At 40.6% G+C, this 17170-nt stretch overlaps 1 protein-coding gene across 3 annotated transcripts; it reads left to right on the top strand.

Annotated features, from left to right (window-relative positions):
• Positions 1-562: 562 nt before the first annotated feature.
• On the top strand, positions 563-16411 carry LOC146665574 (polypyrimidine tract-binding protein 3-like). Of its 3 annotated transcripts, none has more exons than XM_085413298.1 (14): positions 563-699; positions 1394-1457; positions 1577-1713; positions 4946-5089; positions 5219-5380; positions 5489-5599; positions 5788-5950; positions 6511-6570; positions 6714-6826; positions 12171-12204; positions 12293-12385; positions 14429-14651; positions 14747-14824; positions 15234-16411. In XM_085413298.1, the coding sequence occupies exons 2-14, from the start codon at positions 1433-1435 to the stop codon at positions 15364-15366; spliced, it is 1476 nt and encodes a 491-aa protein (XP_085269424.1). In that variant the 5' UTR covers positions 563-699; positions 1394-1432; the 3' UTR covers positions 15367-16411. The 3 variants fall into 3 exon arrangements, with proteins under 3 accessions (XP_085269424.1, XP_085269423.1, XP_085269422.1); XM_085413297.1 differs by having other exon boundaries at positions 1547-1713; positions 5788-5944; XM_085413296.1 differs by having other exon boundaries at positions 1547-1713.
• The last annotated feature ends 759 nt before the right edge of the window (positions 16412-17170 follow it).

Raw genomic sequence — 17170 nt, 5'->3', positions numbered from 1 at the left:
GCATTGCAATAATTTTTGCGATTGTTTTCAAATGTAGAATTTCAGATTTTTTCAAACACATATTATTTTACATGAATGAAGGCCTAATACATTTCAACATGTATTTTATTATAAATTACATTTTTATTTTACTTGAAGCAATTTTTATTAGTATTTATTTAAATTTATACCATATTTTGAATTTAAGGCAGAAATTAAATTTATTTAATGTGTTTAATGGAGTTATAATTGATAAGCAATTTTAAATTGATTTTATTTATCTTGCTTTGAAAAAAAAATAAACTAAGTACTTTTTATTTTATTCCATATTTCAGGAATTATTTTTCATTTTAATTTATGTTAATTTTACATACAAAACATGCATTTTCTTTTAAATGTCATTTTGTAAAATCTTTTTACATTTATCTGTTTGTAATAGTATTTTTAATTGTACATGTATTTGATATTGTTTTAAATACAATGAATATATTTGACTTATTCTTAAGTCTTTTAATTGTTACTATAATTATGTTTTATAATTATTGTATTTCTTTTTATCTGAGGTGTGTCCTCCAGACGCCATGTTCTGTCGTGACGTCACCAAACGGGAAGTGAGCTCGTTGTTCTCCTTGGTGGCTGCCTGGCTGCGAAGGCTCGCGGACCAAAACAACTCCTTCTCTGCTGCGCTTCCTCCTCTTCCTCAGCACGGACCATGGACGGGTGAGAACGGGAAACCGTCCCGAACCTTCTCGGAACCGTTCCCACCGCACTTTTACCTTCCTTCCTCCCTTCGTTTCCTTGGTGACTGAACCGCACCTGCGCGAGCCTCAGATGCGCCCCTCCCTGCCTGTTTGTTGTTGGTGTTTACTGAAATGCTCTCCCAGAGCCCCGTTTTCCTGTTGCTCGTGCGCTGTGCTGTGCAACTCTGCTCTGTTCTGTTCGGCTCGGCGTGAAAGTGTCACGGGGCAACAGTAGCGACAGCCGCGGTGTTTTATTACCTGAAATCTCGCGATATGTGCGTGTTCACGCAAAGAGCCTCTCTGTCTGTGTACAAACAGAGAGGAATTACTTTCATTTTCTGTTAATTAGTTCGACTTTGGGGTTCTAAAATGTCACCAGCAGAGCCCGAAGCTTCTTTAACTGATCCCGGGAGAAGGTTAATGGTTAAAATGTTAGCGGTAAAGTTAAACAGAAGCTCAGAGCTGAAAATGAAGAAGTCATCAATCATCTCCTGCAGTCTGTCTCAGGAAACAGGCTTTAAAGATCAATCACGTCTCAAAAAAAAATTGCAAAAGAAGACAGGATTTTAAATATGGAGGTTCATGTGCTGCTGATTTGATAAATTCATTAATAAATTGATGAAATGTGATATAACTTTGACATTTCAATAACTGATTATTGTGTTTGTTTCCAGGAGTCAGAGTTCAGCTCGTCTGTCAGCAGCTCTGAGAACATGAGCTCCTCTCACCTGTCCACAGGTGAGTCTATGAAAGTCTATGAAAGGGAAGCTCCTCCCACCTGAACCCTTTCCATCATAATTTACCTGTCTGTTTCTGTCTATCTGCAGTGGATGGCACTGATAGACTGTGTGTTTCAGAGCGTGCTCAGTGCGTCCCATCTCGGGTCCTTCACCTGCGTCAGCTTCCCCCTGACGTCTCTGAACAGGAAGTGCTTTCTCTGGCGCTTCCCTTTGGTCGAGTTAGTCAGCTGATCACACTGAAGACAAAGAATCAGGTGAGCGCTAACGATGCCAGCAAGGTGCGCAGTACACAACTGTCTGAATTCCTCTTAACCTGTTCTTTATTATTATTAAGTCATTGCTGGTGAAAGTGTGCAGGTTTATGTGGTTTAGAACCCTGAGCAATTCAGTTTTACTGTACAGCACATGTGCTCTTGTTAATTGGAGGAAAAGTGAAATAAAAATACACAAAATAAAAAGAAATCCACTAAATTGTTGAGAGCGGCGTTCGGCTGCGACTGCTTGCGACGTCATCTTGCATCCAAATTTATTACTAACACATTTGGTAGCTGTGTGGGGGTTTGTGAGGTTGTACTGAGTGAGTAATCACTGTGTGTCATTATATAGCTCTTTAGTTAGCCACAAGAAGGCACTTTGTTATTCACTTCAGTTCAGTTTTATTTATACAGCACCAAATCACAACATGTCGTAAGGTAAAGACCCTACAATAGACCCTCACTATCCTGTCTCCCTTCCCTCACCCCCAACGCGAGTTGTACCCACCTATCTTTCCTTCGTCTGGATTCACTTACCCTAACATCTGCAATCAGGATAAGCAGTCACACAAAGCTGCAAAGGGAGATAAAGCTGTAATATGAGAAAAATCTAACAAGATTGAACACAGTATACAGATGCCTGCTTAACGAAAGTAGTGGTGGAGGACCAGCGCTTTATGAAGGCGTGAGTGCTTTAAATGCTTCGGTCAGTTAGACTGGACAACAGCTTAGCCTATTTAAAGCCTGGAAAGAACGCCAGTTAAAATGTGACTGTGTGAATGTGCGACTGCAATGTTTTTTTCTGACGAAAACAAGGCAATATCTAAATAAAAGCTTGTGCAGAAACATGAAAATGATGATAAAATGTATCGAGACTTTTGTCAAATAATAAAAACAAGATGACATCCAATCAGAACAAATAAGTTGTGTACAAAGGCGGGACGAGTTTGGAAGGTATCTGTTTAGAAGATGGAAGGCTTTTGGAAATGGCACTGTTTCTCATAAATTCGACAAAATGTAACTGCTTAGGAGGAATAGAAGAGCAGACAGATGAACACGTGCCAGGCACTTTTGATGTCTAGGAAAATAAGACGTTTTGCAAACTGTGGAGCAGCTCTCACTGATAAAATCATCACAGATTTTAGACTATTTCATTCAACTGAATCAACTTCAGATTTAGTCCATTTAATACTATAATAACGTTGTTGTAACTTGTTTGCATTAAACAGGTAAAAAAAAAAAAGAAAAGAAGTAAAGCTGCATCTAACAATCTATGTTTATACTGATGCTCATTGGGGAAGCACAGAGACATTCAGTTTAGTTCAGTTTTATTTGTACAGCACCAAACAGTCACCTCACACCTCGCATATTGTAAAATAAAAACTCTACAATACTGCAGAGAAAACCCCAACAATTAAGCAACCCTATGAACAAGCACCTAAGCGACAGTGGGAAGGAAAAGCTCCCTTTTAACAGGTAGAAACCTCCAGTAGAAACAGGTTCAGGCAGGGGTGGCCATGTGCAGCGACCGGTTTGACAGGACAAAGACATGCTGTGGAGGGGAGCCAGAGATTAATAATAACTAATGATTAATTTCAGAGAGGTTTATTAACACATAGTGAGTGAAGAAGAAACACTCAGTGCATAATGGGAATCCCCCAGCAGCCTACACCTACTGCATCATAACTAAGGGAGGATTCAGGGTCACTTGGTCCAATCCTCTCCGCGAGAGAGACTCTGCGCAGCAGTCTGAGGGCTCTGCCAGGAGTGGCGATGCTGTTTTCCAGAGAATTGATTAGTCAGTAGGTGGGAGTTTCACACCTGTTGATGTGTAATCTGGAACATAGCCTGTTTGCAGCATAAGTAACCATAGCGATATATCCCAGTAAAAAGTGAACCACCTTTGAAAAACAGAAAAAAGAGTTAAACCTGAAGTCACATGGATAAGACCAAATCCTGCTTTGTAGCGCAGGCCTCTGGACATCAGAGTGAAAGAGCGGAGAGACGGAGCAAAATGAATTCCCGCCCACAACACCTCTTCGTTGAATTCAAATTTAGTGGGAAAATGGGCATGTCAGTTTTGTTTCTTAGTAAAAACAGTTAATATGATTGTACCCTGTATATGCAGAGCTCCAGCTGAGCCAACCAGCACACTGTTTATTTGTATTTTATCTTGTCTATGTCATCACGCCGCATGTGACTCAGATTGTCTTTTTTTAATGGCTTCTCATTGCTTTAGTGCCCTCTCAGGTTCTTACAGCTGACCTCTCATCCAGAGAGAAATAATCCTTCATTGATGCATTGGACACTACAAGTTATTTTAATAATCGTCTCATGGGTCTGTCACTAACAGTGACATGTTCATGGAAACAAGTAATGACATGTTTCAGGTGTGAGTCATGGCACCAGAGCTGAACTCTTATTTCAGCTTGTGTTGTAATATGGTGTTGTGCAAAAGTTTCAAGTCAGCCCTCATTTCTTTGTATTTTGATGGAACGATGGGAAATTGGTTCAGTGAAACGTGTGCAGAGATAAATGGTTCCACCTGCAGCTGCTCTGAGGCATGTGGAAGTATCGGGGGGACAGATACTGAACCCTAAATTACCCACGATACATCCATCAGAGTGCAACAAGTGTATGTGAATGTTAGGCAGGGTCTAAGCCACTCTTCCACTGAGTGGTGTGTTTTTATGACAGGCTGTAACAGGCGAGTAACAAAGAGTCTAAAATTATTTAAAGCTGGTTCCTCACTAAGTTTTCTGTTGTACATAGACACTTGTTACTCTTTGTGTTTGGAGCATTTTCATTCTTGAATGGCTCACAGAGAGCGGGTTTACAAACAAAAAACAGTCTTCCAAAACTGGTCAGAAATAAGGGGCGGTTCAAGACTTCTGCACAGCAGTGTGGTTCACTGTGTTGTGTAATTTGTGAGGTAGTGAAAGTCAAACACATGATGGCTGAGGCTTTGTGTTCTCTTCAGTCTCCTTTGTGGTCTGATCTCAGCGTGGATTAAAGTAATGAAAGGCTTTTGTACTGCTCCCTCACTGCTTTATTTTGTTTACACCTGTCACATGATCCAAGCAAATCTTTTTTTCCCTTCTGTGTGAATGGACAAATTTTCTACAGAGAGCAGCTCTAGCTAATGTTAGCTTAGAAAAGATGTCCCACCGTGACAGACTCACACAGAGAGGAACACATGACATTTTTAAGTAATCGTTTTTTTTCTTTTCAGGCGTTTTTAGAAATGGCGTCAGAAGAAGCCGCTGTTACCATGGTGAACTACTACACCTCAGCCACTCCCTCCATCAGGAGTCAGCCAGTCTACATTCAGTACTCCACCCATCGCGAGCTCAAGACTGACAATATGACCAATCAGGTGAGGAGCAGCAGCTCAGGCCCCACCCATGGTGTCTGTTTATTTGTTTGAAGTTTGATCTGTCATCTGTTTACAAAAAGCAGCGAGATGGTCCTTTAAACAATCAATAATATGTTTGTTTGCTGACAGAGGGCTCAGGCAACGCTGCAGGCCATGAATGCAGGAGCAGTACACTCTGGGAACATGGCTTCAGGTGGGGAGGGCCGGGGCATAGCTCCAGGTCAGAGTCCCGTCCTGAGAATCATTGTGGAGAATTTATTTTACCCTGTGACTCTGGAGGTCCTCCAGCAGGTCAGGACTGCAGATATCATCAGTGTTATTATTGTTATTATTATTGAAGTTTTTATTATCATGTCCTTTCTAACAGTTCTTGGTGGTATTAATAAAATTTTTCCACAGATCTTTAGTAAGTTTGGCTCCGTGCTGAAGATCATCACGTTCACCAGAAACAACCAGTTTCAGGCTCTCCTGCAGTTCAGCGACACCGTGCATGCTCAGCACGCCAAGGCTGTGAGTCATACACCTACACACACATTCTCACTCTCTCTCTCTCTCACACACACACACACACACACACACACACACACACACACACACACACACACACACACACACACATTTAGAAATCCAGCTCCAGTTCTAGGTCTGAACTGGTGCGGGTCCAGTCAGATCACAGTATGTGTCCTTCTGTCTGTCAGACTCTAGACGGTCAGAACATCTATAACGGCTGCTGCACGCTGAGGATCGACTTCTCCAAACTGAGCGTGCTCAACGTGAAGTACAACAACGACAAGAGTCGGGATTTCACCAGAGCCGACCTGCCAAGCGGAGAGCTAGAGCCCGCCGCCACCTTCGGTAAGAGTAAGGGCCTGTCTCAATATGCATACTTTTGCGTACTTGTGTTCTCGTGTACTCGTGATAAGTCAAGCCGTAAATATTCCCTGATGCCTCCGACGTCTTCGGAGACGTCTGTTACCCACCAGCTCCATAGCAGACTGGGAGGTCGAGGATCACTAGAGCCGGCGAGAACAGCGGATTCCCGGCACATCATTTTCAACCCCCCCCGCGGTCTTTTACTACTCAGGTTAAACATGATATATAGGTCTCTTAGATAACTTTGAAATGTTAATGTTTGGCTTTTTTCAGTGTTTTATTTGTTCCTGAGTAAATCGAGTTGGCTGAGATTAAAGTTAAGCTTCATAACATATTAGTCACAGTTAAATTAAGAGGGGACGGCCGAAAGAACTCTGGACCTGTGACATCATCAAGTACGCTGGTGTTTCAGTTGTACAAATTCATTACAACTCAATAAGCGCACACACCTCGACTGACCAGCAGCTGTCATTTCTATAACTCTATGCAGACCTCAGAGTCATTGTATGGGGGCGGGGCTAGTGAGCTAACCTGTATGTGTGTTTCAGGTGTAGCTTTGCCTCCGTATGGAGCAGCGGCATTCCCACCCACTTTCCACCAACACACAGGTGAGTTGCACATGAACATCACCTTTGACCATTGACATTTACATGTTTTAAGATGAGTCCATGTTTAATAATCCGGCTGCTGGATGCGCTGAGCGTGAATATGGAAACCACTGAAATAAAGTTTTGGTGTTTTCCGTCCTCAGGTCTGTCCATGGCGCCCGTCCCCGGCTCGCTAGTGTCTCATCCTCGCGTCTCGCTGCAGATGGCGCCTCCTGCTGTCCATTCGGTGCTGCTGGTGTCGAACCTGAACCCAGAGGTCAGAGGTCACACATGCTAGCTCACACAGTCACTGGTCGTGTCCAAATTCATGGGCTGCATCCTCCTGAGGACCCGGCCTTCGCGGTCTACGTGGGCCGGGTCCTCAGAAGGTCGGGTAGGCCGGAAGTAAACGGCCGTGAAATTGGACGGTCTAGCCTTCTGATTAGCGTCACCGCTGTCTCGGTGGAGTTTAATAAACTCAGCCGTCTGCTCCTTGCTATCTAAAATATAACGGGACACTGGCGTAAATTCTCGACTGTCTCATACTTATGTTTAATCAGGTTTCTGTTTGACGTTTAGTCAGCTGTGTAAAAACCAAGGAGGAACCCACCCGGGGGATTAATAAAGTTTTATTTTATCTAATCTTATCTAATAACTTTAATCTCAGCCAAACCGATTTACTCACGAACAAACAAAACACTGAAAAAAGCCCAACAATAACATTTTTAGGTTGTCTAAGTGACTTATATATTACGTTTAACCCGAGCAGCGAAAGTCCGCGGTGATCTGAAAATGATGTGCCGGGAGTTGTGCCCTTCTCGGCGGCTTCAGTGACCCTCGAGCTCCCGGCTAGCTGTCGAGCTGGTGGGTAGCAGACGCCTCCGAAAACCTCGAAGCACTTTTGCAAATATGCGATATCTTGATAAACCGAGCAGATATTTGAAGTTTACACAACTACTTCCTCGCCTGAAAATATGTTAAAAGTTTATTTTGTGACCCAGAAAGATTAGTATGAGTAATTTTAAAACTTAGTAGCGGCCGCCATTGTTGGAAACTGGAGTTTGGCTGGGCCGCGCTATGAATTCTGGGATATGGTGGGCCACGAAGGACACACCCGACCCATCCTTAAAATTCGGGGAAAAGGAGGACGCATTTGTCGGCTACATTCGGATGAGTCTACGAATTTGGACAGCCTTCGGCGCGTCGCTGTGACGTAATCGGTCTACAAATGCGGCCTCAGGAGGATGCAGCCCATGAATTTGGACACGACCACTATCCAATCAGAGCACAGCTCACTGAGCTAACTTGTTTTTTGTTTTTGAACAAAATAACAATTACAGCACTCATTTTACATGACAACAAAAAGTTACATACAAGTACAAGTGGTTAAGAACAAAGCAGCCATCGAATAAAGAACAAAAGAACAGTATAGGTCAGAAATACCATAAAGCAGCATACAAGTACAGTAAGGTGATCTATCATATAAAAGTAAAAAACAAAAGTACGCACATACAATCAAGTAAGGTGTGAGCTTTATTTAAGTTACACTTGTCTAATGAAGCCTTCCACAGCAGCACTTCATTTTTAAATCCAGCAAAAATCGGAGTAATTTTCAATAAGCGACCTTTGTGAATGAAAAATTTTGCAACTAGAATCTAATACTTGAAAGGTTAGAGAAGGGCAGTCAATATTTATGGAGGTTAGCCAGTACTGAAAATCATCCCCAAAAGATCTGGAACTTTCACATGAATAAAAAAGATGCTCTGTAGTCTTAATATCAGTATTGCAGAAAGTAGGGCTGCTCGATTATGGCAAAAATGATAATCACGATTATTTTCACTGAAATTGAGATCACGATTATTTGACGATATTTATTTAACCCTTTAAGACCTACTATAGAACCAAGTCCACCAGAGCTTATATTATTTTTTTACATGCTGTAGTGCCATTTGTGGGAGCATTTCAAGTTGCTATACATCAATACAACTGTTATAGCCCATATTTTAATAATATGTATGCATTAAGTCCATAGTAATTACATAAATTGCAAAAAAGTGCAATAAACTACAAAAAAAATTGAAAATCGCTTTTGTTTTGTTTACATATATTTCTACTTGGAGAAATTTAAGAGGTTTATCCCTCAAAACTTTAAATACAATAAAGTTGCAAAAAATAGTTTCCCACCACAGGAAATTTATTTTGAGTGTCTTCATAGTTTTATTTTGGAGATACAGCAATTTTTATATACTGCAGGAAAAACAAAAAACAATCCTATGATGCAAATTTGCAAAGAAAACAGCATGTGCATCATTTCACTGTGGGAAGTGTTACGAACAGCTGATAGGAACGGCAAAGCGTGTTTCTGGAATATTATGTTTTTGTTCCTGCAAGCGCTTTTTATGCAATTTTTGCAAAGCTATATGTGGAACGAAACCGTGACCGAGGACAAGCTGATGGCATAAGATGTAAGTACAACTCCTCCGGTTTCATATGCAAAACAAATTATTGCGCTAGCTTACATGGTTCAGGTTCTACAGGGATTTAACAATAGTTACGCAAAACGGAGCTTACTGCTCTGACCGGCTTTAAAGGGTTAACAATGACTTTAAAAAAATAATATAAAATAGTGTGCAACACCACTGAAGTTTTTTTTTTTTTTTAACTCTCTTTTCAACCAACGGCAGTCACTCTCCAAATAACTTCTGCTTAGCTTTCCGAGCTTCCCTCGGGTCCTCTTAATCAGCGGTCTCCAACCTTTTTTGCGCCACGGACCGGTTTATGCCCGACAATATTTTCACGGACCGGCCTTTAAGGTGTCGCGGATAAATGAGGGAGGGGCTAATAATCGGCTCAGTCATTTTTAATGATCGTTGAAAGCCCAGATCGTAATCGTGATTAAAATTCGATTAATTGAGCAGCCCTAGCAGAAAGTGCATGCATTCGTATCTACAGGGTGGGCCATTTATGTGGATACACTGTAATAACATGGTTGGTGATATTAAAGTCCTGTTTGTGGCACATTAGTATATGTGAGGGGGCAAACTCCTCAAGATGGGTGGTGACCATGGTGGCCATTTAGAAGTCGGCCATCTTGGATACAACTTTTGTTTTTTCTATCCGGTTGTTCAGTGATGACGCGACGAATCCTACTTCCGGGTCTAAAGTAGTCTGCGTTTAATATGGCTTTTGTGTTGTTAACATGTTTAATGTTATGTATTTTCTTCTATTTGATCTCAAAAAGCTCCTAAAACAGTCAGTGATCACTGTTGACCTCCCTCGGCTTTTATTACCGCTAATCATTTATTTAAGCTCAGTTTTTAAAACCTTAGCATGTAACTACAGCCCAGCCCATGCAGCAGTATATGAATGACTAACCTCATATTATGGATGGATTATCTCAGTTGTTCTCCTGGCTGAAGTTTGGTCCTTTTACAGCATCCTGCCATGTGATTACATTTGTTCCTGACCACCGAGAACACTCACGTTAACTTTTATCGAGCGGGAAAAAAAGTTAGCTTGTTTATATTATGCTAACATAGCTGTGTCGCTAGCGGTCTCGTAGCACATCATTATATACCAGCTAGCCAAACTTCAGTAACCCTACAAACGTCACTGCTGTTTAGTTTTCTGTCTTCATTTATGCTAGAAGTGATAGCAGAGCTGTACGTTTTAATTTGTTTCCAAAACCCCGCAGTGAGGACATGCTATATTGTATTTAGATAGAAGCTAGCGAGCTAACTCCCTGCTAACTTCTAACGCCGTTAAATGTCATAAATTCCGTTTTCATGGATGCCTGGATGTTAAACTCAATTGTTACACCTGGTAGAGCAGAACGCTGATCATTTTATTAAAGATGAAAGACTTTAGACAGTTTTTCAACTCTCAGTAATGCCATAGTGATCGTTTGATATATGGACCTGCAGCGGAGTTTAGACCCAGACACGGCTAGTGACGTCAGACTGAACAATCGGATAGGAAGAGGGCCATGTGACTCATCAAACCTATTGGTAATGTCACAAGAAAAACAATGGTGTGCTTGGTTTCAACGTAACTTTATTCTTTCATGTGTTATTTACAAGTTTCTGACCACTTATAAAATGTGTTCAATGTGCTGCCCATTGTGTTGGATTGTCAATGCAACCCTCTTCTCCCACTCTTCACACACTGATAGCAACACCGCAGGAGAAATGCCAGCACAGGCATCCAGTATCCGTAGTTTCAGGTGCTGCACATCTCGTATCTTCACACCATAGACAATTGCCTTCAGATGACCTCAAAGATAAAAGTCTAAGGGGGTCAGATCGGGAGACCTTGGGGACCATTCAAATGGCCCACGACGACCAATCCACTTTCCAGAAAACTGTTCATCTAGGAATGCTCGGACCTGGCACCCATAATGTGGTGGTGCACCATCTTGCTGGAAGAACTCAGGGAACGTGCCAGCTTCAGTGCATAAAGAGGGAAACACATCATCATGTAGCAATTTCAAATATCCAGTGGCCTTGAGGTTTCCATTGATGAAGAATGGACCCACTATCGTTGTACCCCATATACCACACCAAACCATCACTTTTGTTGTTCCAACAGTCTTGGAGGGACCCATCCAATGTGGGTTAGTGTCAGACCAATAGCGGTGGTTTTGTTTGTTAACTTCACCATTCACATAAAAGTTTGCCTCATCACTGAACAAAATCTTCTGCGTGAACTGAGGGTCCTGTTCCAATTTTTGTTTTGCCCATTCTGCAAATTCTGTGCGCCGATCTGGGTCATCCTCGTTGAGATGCTGCAGTAGCTGGAGTTTGTAAGGGTGCCATTTGTGAGTAGCTAATATCCGCCGAAGGGATGTTCGACTAATGCCACTCTCCAGTGACATGCGGCAAGTGCTACACTGTGGGCTCTTGCTGAATGAAGCTAGGACAGCCACTGATGTTTCTTAGTGAGTTTTCTTGCGTCCACATTTTGGCAAATCCAACACTGAACCAGTTTCACGAAACTTAGCAAGCAGTTTGCTAACTGTAGCATGGGAGATGGGTGGTCTCGTAGGGTGTATTGCATTCAAATCTGCTGCAATGACCCGGTTACTGCGTTCACCAGATATCAACAATTTCGATCCGCTCCTCACGTGTTAACCTCTTCGACATGTCAATGGCTGTGAACGAAGAGAAACTTGTAAATAACTCATGAAAGAATAAAGTTACGTTGAAACCAAGCACACCATTGTTTTTCTTGTGACATTACCAATAAGTTTGATGTGTCACATGGCCCTCTTCCTATTGAAAAAACAAAAGTTGTATCCAAGATGGCCGACTTCTAAATGGCCACCATGGTCACCACCCATCTTGAGGAGTTTGCCCCCTCACATATACTAATGTGCCACAAACAGGACTTTAATATCACCAACCATTCCCATGTTATTACGGTGTATCCATATAAATGGCCCACCCTGTATATTGAATTTCTTGTGAAGAAGTCATTGGACAGATATATGGCATTTAAATTTTTAAATTGATTTTCTTTTGCTTTCGGTGGAATTGGAAAGGAACGATACTTAGTCAAAAACTTCAAGTTATAATCTTTAAACATATATTTTCCACTGAACTAATTTTATTCACCTTCTGCAGAACGTCACGCCTCACTGCCTCTTCATCCTGTTCGGTAGGAAAACTCAGATTTTATTTCTTTAACGTATTTGAAAGGTGTTTCTGTGCTGATTCATTGACAGTTTTGTTTCATGTTTTTTCAGGTGTTTACGGAGACGTTCAGAGAGTGAAAATCCTCTTCAACAAGAAGGAAAACGCTCTTGTTCAGATGAGCGACGCCACGCAGGCTCAACTCGGTCTGAAACAATTCAGTTCATTTAAAAAAAAACAAAATTAATTCATTTTAACATTTTTTTTCTTCATTTTTAATGACGCTGTGAGCGATGATACAGAAGGTCAGAGCTACTTTAGTTTTTAATTCCAGTTCAGTGAATTAATCTGTGATGATGATTAATTCAGCATAATCAGGGCTCTAGACTAACTTTTTGCCATGGTTGCACTGGTGCGCCTAAAAATAAAATTTAGGCGCACCAGCACAAAATTTAGGCGTACCCAAATTTTTTAACTGCATTACTTAACACCGCAGTTTTACATGTTCACGTTTTTTTTTTATTTGTAAATGATTAACTAACAACCTTTCAAAATGATTAACTTGACACCCCCTTTGCTGCCCAAATCAACAGCAGCTCCATCAGCCCCCATAGCAATGATTTTATCCAACCAGTTACTGCACTGGTCCCCAAGAGCAGCAAATGCTTTCTTTGAGGCAGCATAAATTCCTAAACAAATTAAAAAAAAAATACCATTTACTTATCAGATCAAGAGTTTACAATGCAGTCTTTTTCAGTTTGAGTTTCTATATTCATGTATTATTGCTATGTTTAATTTTCAATGATAAGAACATGCTAGATATGGTTAATTCAGTAACACGACGTAATATTATTAATCATATACATAGGCTACGTGACATGACATGGCTTACCTTGGGCATGGGCATGCTGGACCTCAATGTGTCCAATCAGTATATTCGCTGGTCTTCCTTTTTGCAAGATACGAGCGTACACAATGACACATTCTTTTGTGGCGATGTCTGTGTCTCCATCGATCAGGAAGGCCATGTATGTACTGTTCGCAATTTCCACTGACGTCTTTTTTTTCAGTGTGTCAGCGATTACGCCTATAAACTGGGCGCACGCAACATCATTGCTGTATGTGGGGTTTATGTCCAAGCCATTTTTCCTGTGAAGAGTTATTTCTGACTTGAACTTAGTAAACGGAACTTCTTCTTTTGCAATATTGTAGGCGATGTTAAACTTAATGATCATCTCGGCCTCCTCCGATGACCTGTTTACACCTGCCTGCCGCTGAAAGGCAGTGGGGAGCGGGGACATTTTGGCAGAGCATTTATCGCGGCATATAATGTGTCTTCTCGATGCTGTATGCTTTTTCAGCGTTTCAATTCGAAACGTATTAGCACCAGTGACAAATGCTGTGTTGCCGGCCATGGTCTTTCCACACTCGCGACAATAAATGCAGTGCATCATATTGTCAGCTTGGCTGTATCTTAGCCAGGGAAACTGGTCAAGCCACTCGATTCGAAATCTATACATTTTCTCACTTTTACTTTCAGTGGACTCCGGCTGGGAGTCGATCGTATGTGGCTCATTTTCTGATGCCGTCTCCGGACCAGTGTTTGACAAAAACGGAGAGGTTGATGGCTCCGTGTCAGAGCGCTGGCTCAGAATTTTGGACTGATCAGGCCTTAACTTAACGAAAAAGTTATCAATTGTTCTTTTCATATTTTCTCAATACCAACTTCATACACTTCTGACCTGGGCTACTCACCCTTCTCTATCTGCCCGCACTTTCAAACGTAAACACAAGTAGGTCTGCAGGAATATCTGGACCACGGCCAATCACAGAGGTCCCCGCCTCTGAGTATCTCTGATTGGTTTAGAACACGACATGGGCATAATGTGTGTCTGTTGTTGAACACACGGAGACTTTCAGGGTTGCTGAAACGTTTTTTTTCCGAGAAAATACTTGGTTGCACCGGTGTGACCAAGTATTTTTTTTACTTGGTCGCACCGGTGCAACCAAGTATTTTTTATTAGTCGCACCATGGAGAAATTTGGTCGCATTTGCGACCAAATTGGTCGCACTCTAGAGCCCTGATAATAATAAATATTGTCATGAATAATGACTAAATGCACGGGAGTACAGTGGTCAATTGAATTATAATGAATGAAAAGTTCGGAATTGTATTTTTAATGATTTTAATACTGTAATGGATGAGCAGAAGACAAATTCTTGTTTATCTCTTTGTTCTTCAATGACAGCGATGAGTCACCTGAACGGGCAGCGTCTCCATGGTAACGTGATCCGGGTGACGTTGTCCAAACACCCGGTGGTGCAGCTGCCTCGCGGAGGGGCTGGGCAAGAAGAACAAGCACTGACTCGGGACTTCTCAGGCTCTGCCCTCCACCGCTTCAAAAAGCCGGGCTCCAAAAACTTCAACAACATCTTCCCTCCGTCAGCAACGTTGCACCTCTCCAACATCCCGTAAGACCGCCTCGCTTCCTGTTTGATGTGTTTGACTCTTGGAGACTGATATGCATTTAAATATCGTTGTCCTTCATTGTTTCCTTGTTTCCTAGCTCTTCAGTGAGCGAGGAGGCGTTGAAGGATTTATTTTCTTTGAATGGATTTGCAGTAAAAGCTTTCAAGTTTTTCCAGTAAGTAACAAAGCAACTCCGTTCACTGATTTGTGCTTGTTAACCAATCAGAAAAAGGCAGATTATTATGATTTATTTAAAAAGAAAAATACTATTTAAATGAAAACAAAAAACATATTTTTTAAATACAGATGTTACTGAATAATTTTAAATTTAAATTTTTATAAAATATTATTTAAATCTATAATTGTTTACTGTATGAAATGTTTACTTTACGAAATAATGAAAAAAGAAAAAAAATAATGAAATAAACTGTTTAAAAAGTTCAGTTTTCTCTTCAGTTTCTAATGTTAAAAAAAAATATTAAAAATTCTTTAAACTTTTTTTTTGTAAGTGTTTATGTACTCCTTTCCTCTCCCTCCTTTCTGATGGGTTGTGGGTGATGATGTCACTTCCTCTGATGTCACAGGAAGGATAGGAAGATGGCGCTGATGCAGCTGGCTTCGGTGGAGGAAGCCATTGAGGCTCTGATCGCCCTTCACGACCACCAGCTGGACCACAACCAGCACCTCCGGGTGTCCTTTTCCAAGTCCACCATCTGACCTTTGACCTCTGAGCGGCCGCTCAGAGCGCAGGGCTTCTGATTGGCCCGCGGCGCAGACAGACAGACCACGGGGATATCTTTCTGTGCCTACAGCAAGCCTCGTATCATGGTGGCAAATGATGTCACAACCGAGGGTCATGGCCATGGCTACAGAGGTTACAGAGCACATTCCGGAGCAGACTGAGTAGCAGTGCATTGTGGGTAATGAAGTCCATCATGGAGGTGACGTCAGTTTGTGTTTGTTAATGTGATGCAGGAAACGAAATCAGGAAGTAAAAAAAAAAAAAAAAAAAGAAGGAAAAAAACCTGCCTTTTATCAAAGGTTTACTTTAAATTTATCTTTATTTAAAATTACCAAATGAGCATTAAGTAAATTATTATAGATATTATTTTTAAATGAAATGAAATGATTTGACCCTTTTTTATGTTTAAAATTCAGATTCCAACGTTTTTCTTTTTACTTCAGGTTTTTATTTTTCTCGTTCTTCACAAACTTCCGCCTTGTTATTTTTGAATTTTCAGCCTCTCTGCACACTGCCGTCTGATTGGCTGGAATTATGTTAATGATTATTATTTTTAATTATTATTTTAGGGTTAAGCTGCGATCTCAAATCTTCTTCTGTGCCTTATTTTCTGAATTATTATGCTGGGTTCTGGTTTTTTACGTGGTGTTTGGAGGTTTTGGTGATGGATTGTTTTGTGTGTCTTTAGATTTTTTTTTTTTTTTTTAAGTAGAATTTTTCTACTTCATTTAAAATATTTTTGTTGGTGGTCAACATTTTGGGTGGGTTTTTTAATCATGAATGTATTTATACTGTACAACATGTAAGGCTTTCTGTGTGTTTGTGCGTGGGTATTTATGTGTGTGTGTGTGTGTATGTGTGTATATTAAGCTGAGTTGTGAGTGGTTGAGCTTCAAATGTCCCATCTTTTACTGAATTAATTTTATTAATTTCACTCCCTTATTTTAATATTTTTTTTCATTTTCTGTTTGGATTCGATTTTTTTTTTTTTTTTTTTTAAATGGGAAAAAAGCCACAAAATACAGGAAGCTGCCGATTCCCAGTTTGCCTTCTGACCTCAGACCTGCCTACCGCTGCCATTTAGTTCATTTTCTGTTCAACTTTCCCCATTTTACATTTTTAATTTACTTCTTTTAATATTGGAGTTTTTTTCCACTTATTTAAAGATTTTAAGCACTTTATGTGAAATTGTTACAAGCGTTGTGGGTGGGTGGGGTCAAAACAAGCCAAAGTTCCTGTGCCTTTTAATTGGACAAATCCATTTGCCCCCATTATGAAATCACTTCCTGTTTGAATGGCCTAGAAAACTGTTTTTCTTCATTTAAATTTAAATGTAAACCACACCGTTTTTAAAAAAAAGAATTTTGCGATAAACCCACCTACTATTGCCTTTCAAAATAACATTCCCTGCTAATGTTTTGAAAGCATTTTTGTTTACAGTTGTCTACATATTTATTCTAGCCTTGGTTAATTAATTAATAAACAGTTGGGATTAAAAAGCGTGTATGTGAAAACATGAAATCTTCAAAATATATTTTCCCTTTCAGAATAAGGTTAGAAATGGTTGTTTAAAATGTTGGGATTTTATTTTGATTTTTATTTAAACTTTTTGTTAAAACAAACTGTTTTTATACCTGAATGTATCAGCTGATGTAAAGTAGTTGTGGTGCATTGTGGGAGCTGGTGGGACTTTATTGTTATTATATGAAATATTTTTAACATGGACCAGTGCATGATGGGAGGGGGCAGCGCTAAGCTAAGCCGCACTCTGCTCCAAAA

This window comes from Rhamphochromis longiceps, linkage group LG7 (genome assembly GCF_057381845.1).
Source record: "Rhamphochromis longiceps isolate RC_006_pf linkage group LG7, R_longiceps_female_GT1.1, whole genome shotgun sequence".
Lineage (NCBI taxonomy): Eukaryota > Metazoa > Chordata > Actinopteri > Cichliformes > Cichlidae > Rhamphochromis > Rhamphochromis longiceps.
The sequence above is the reverse complement of the archived record's forward strand: the minus strand, read 5'-3'. Positions and strand labels throughout refer to the sequence as shown.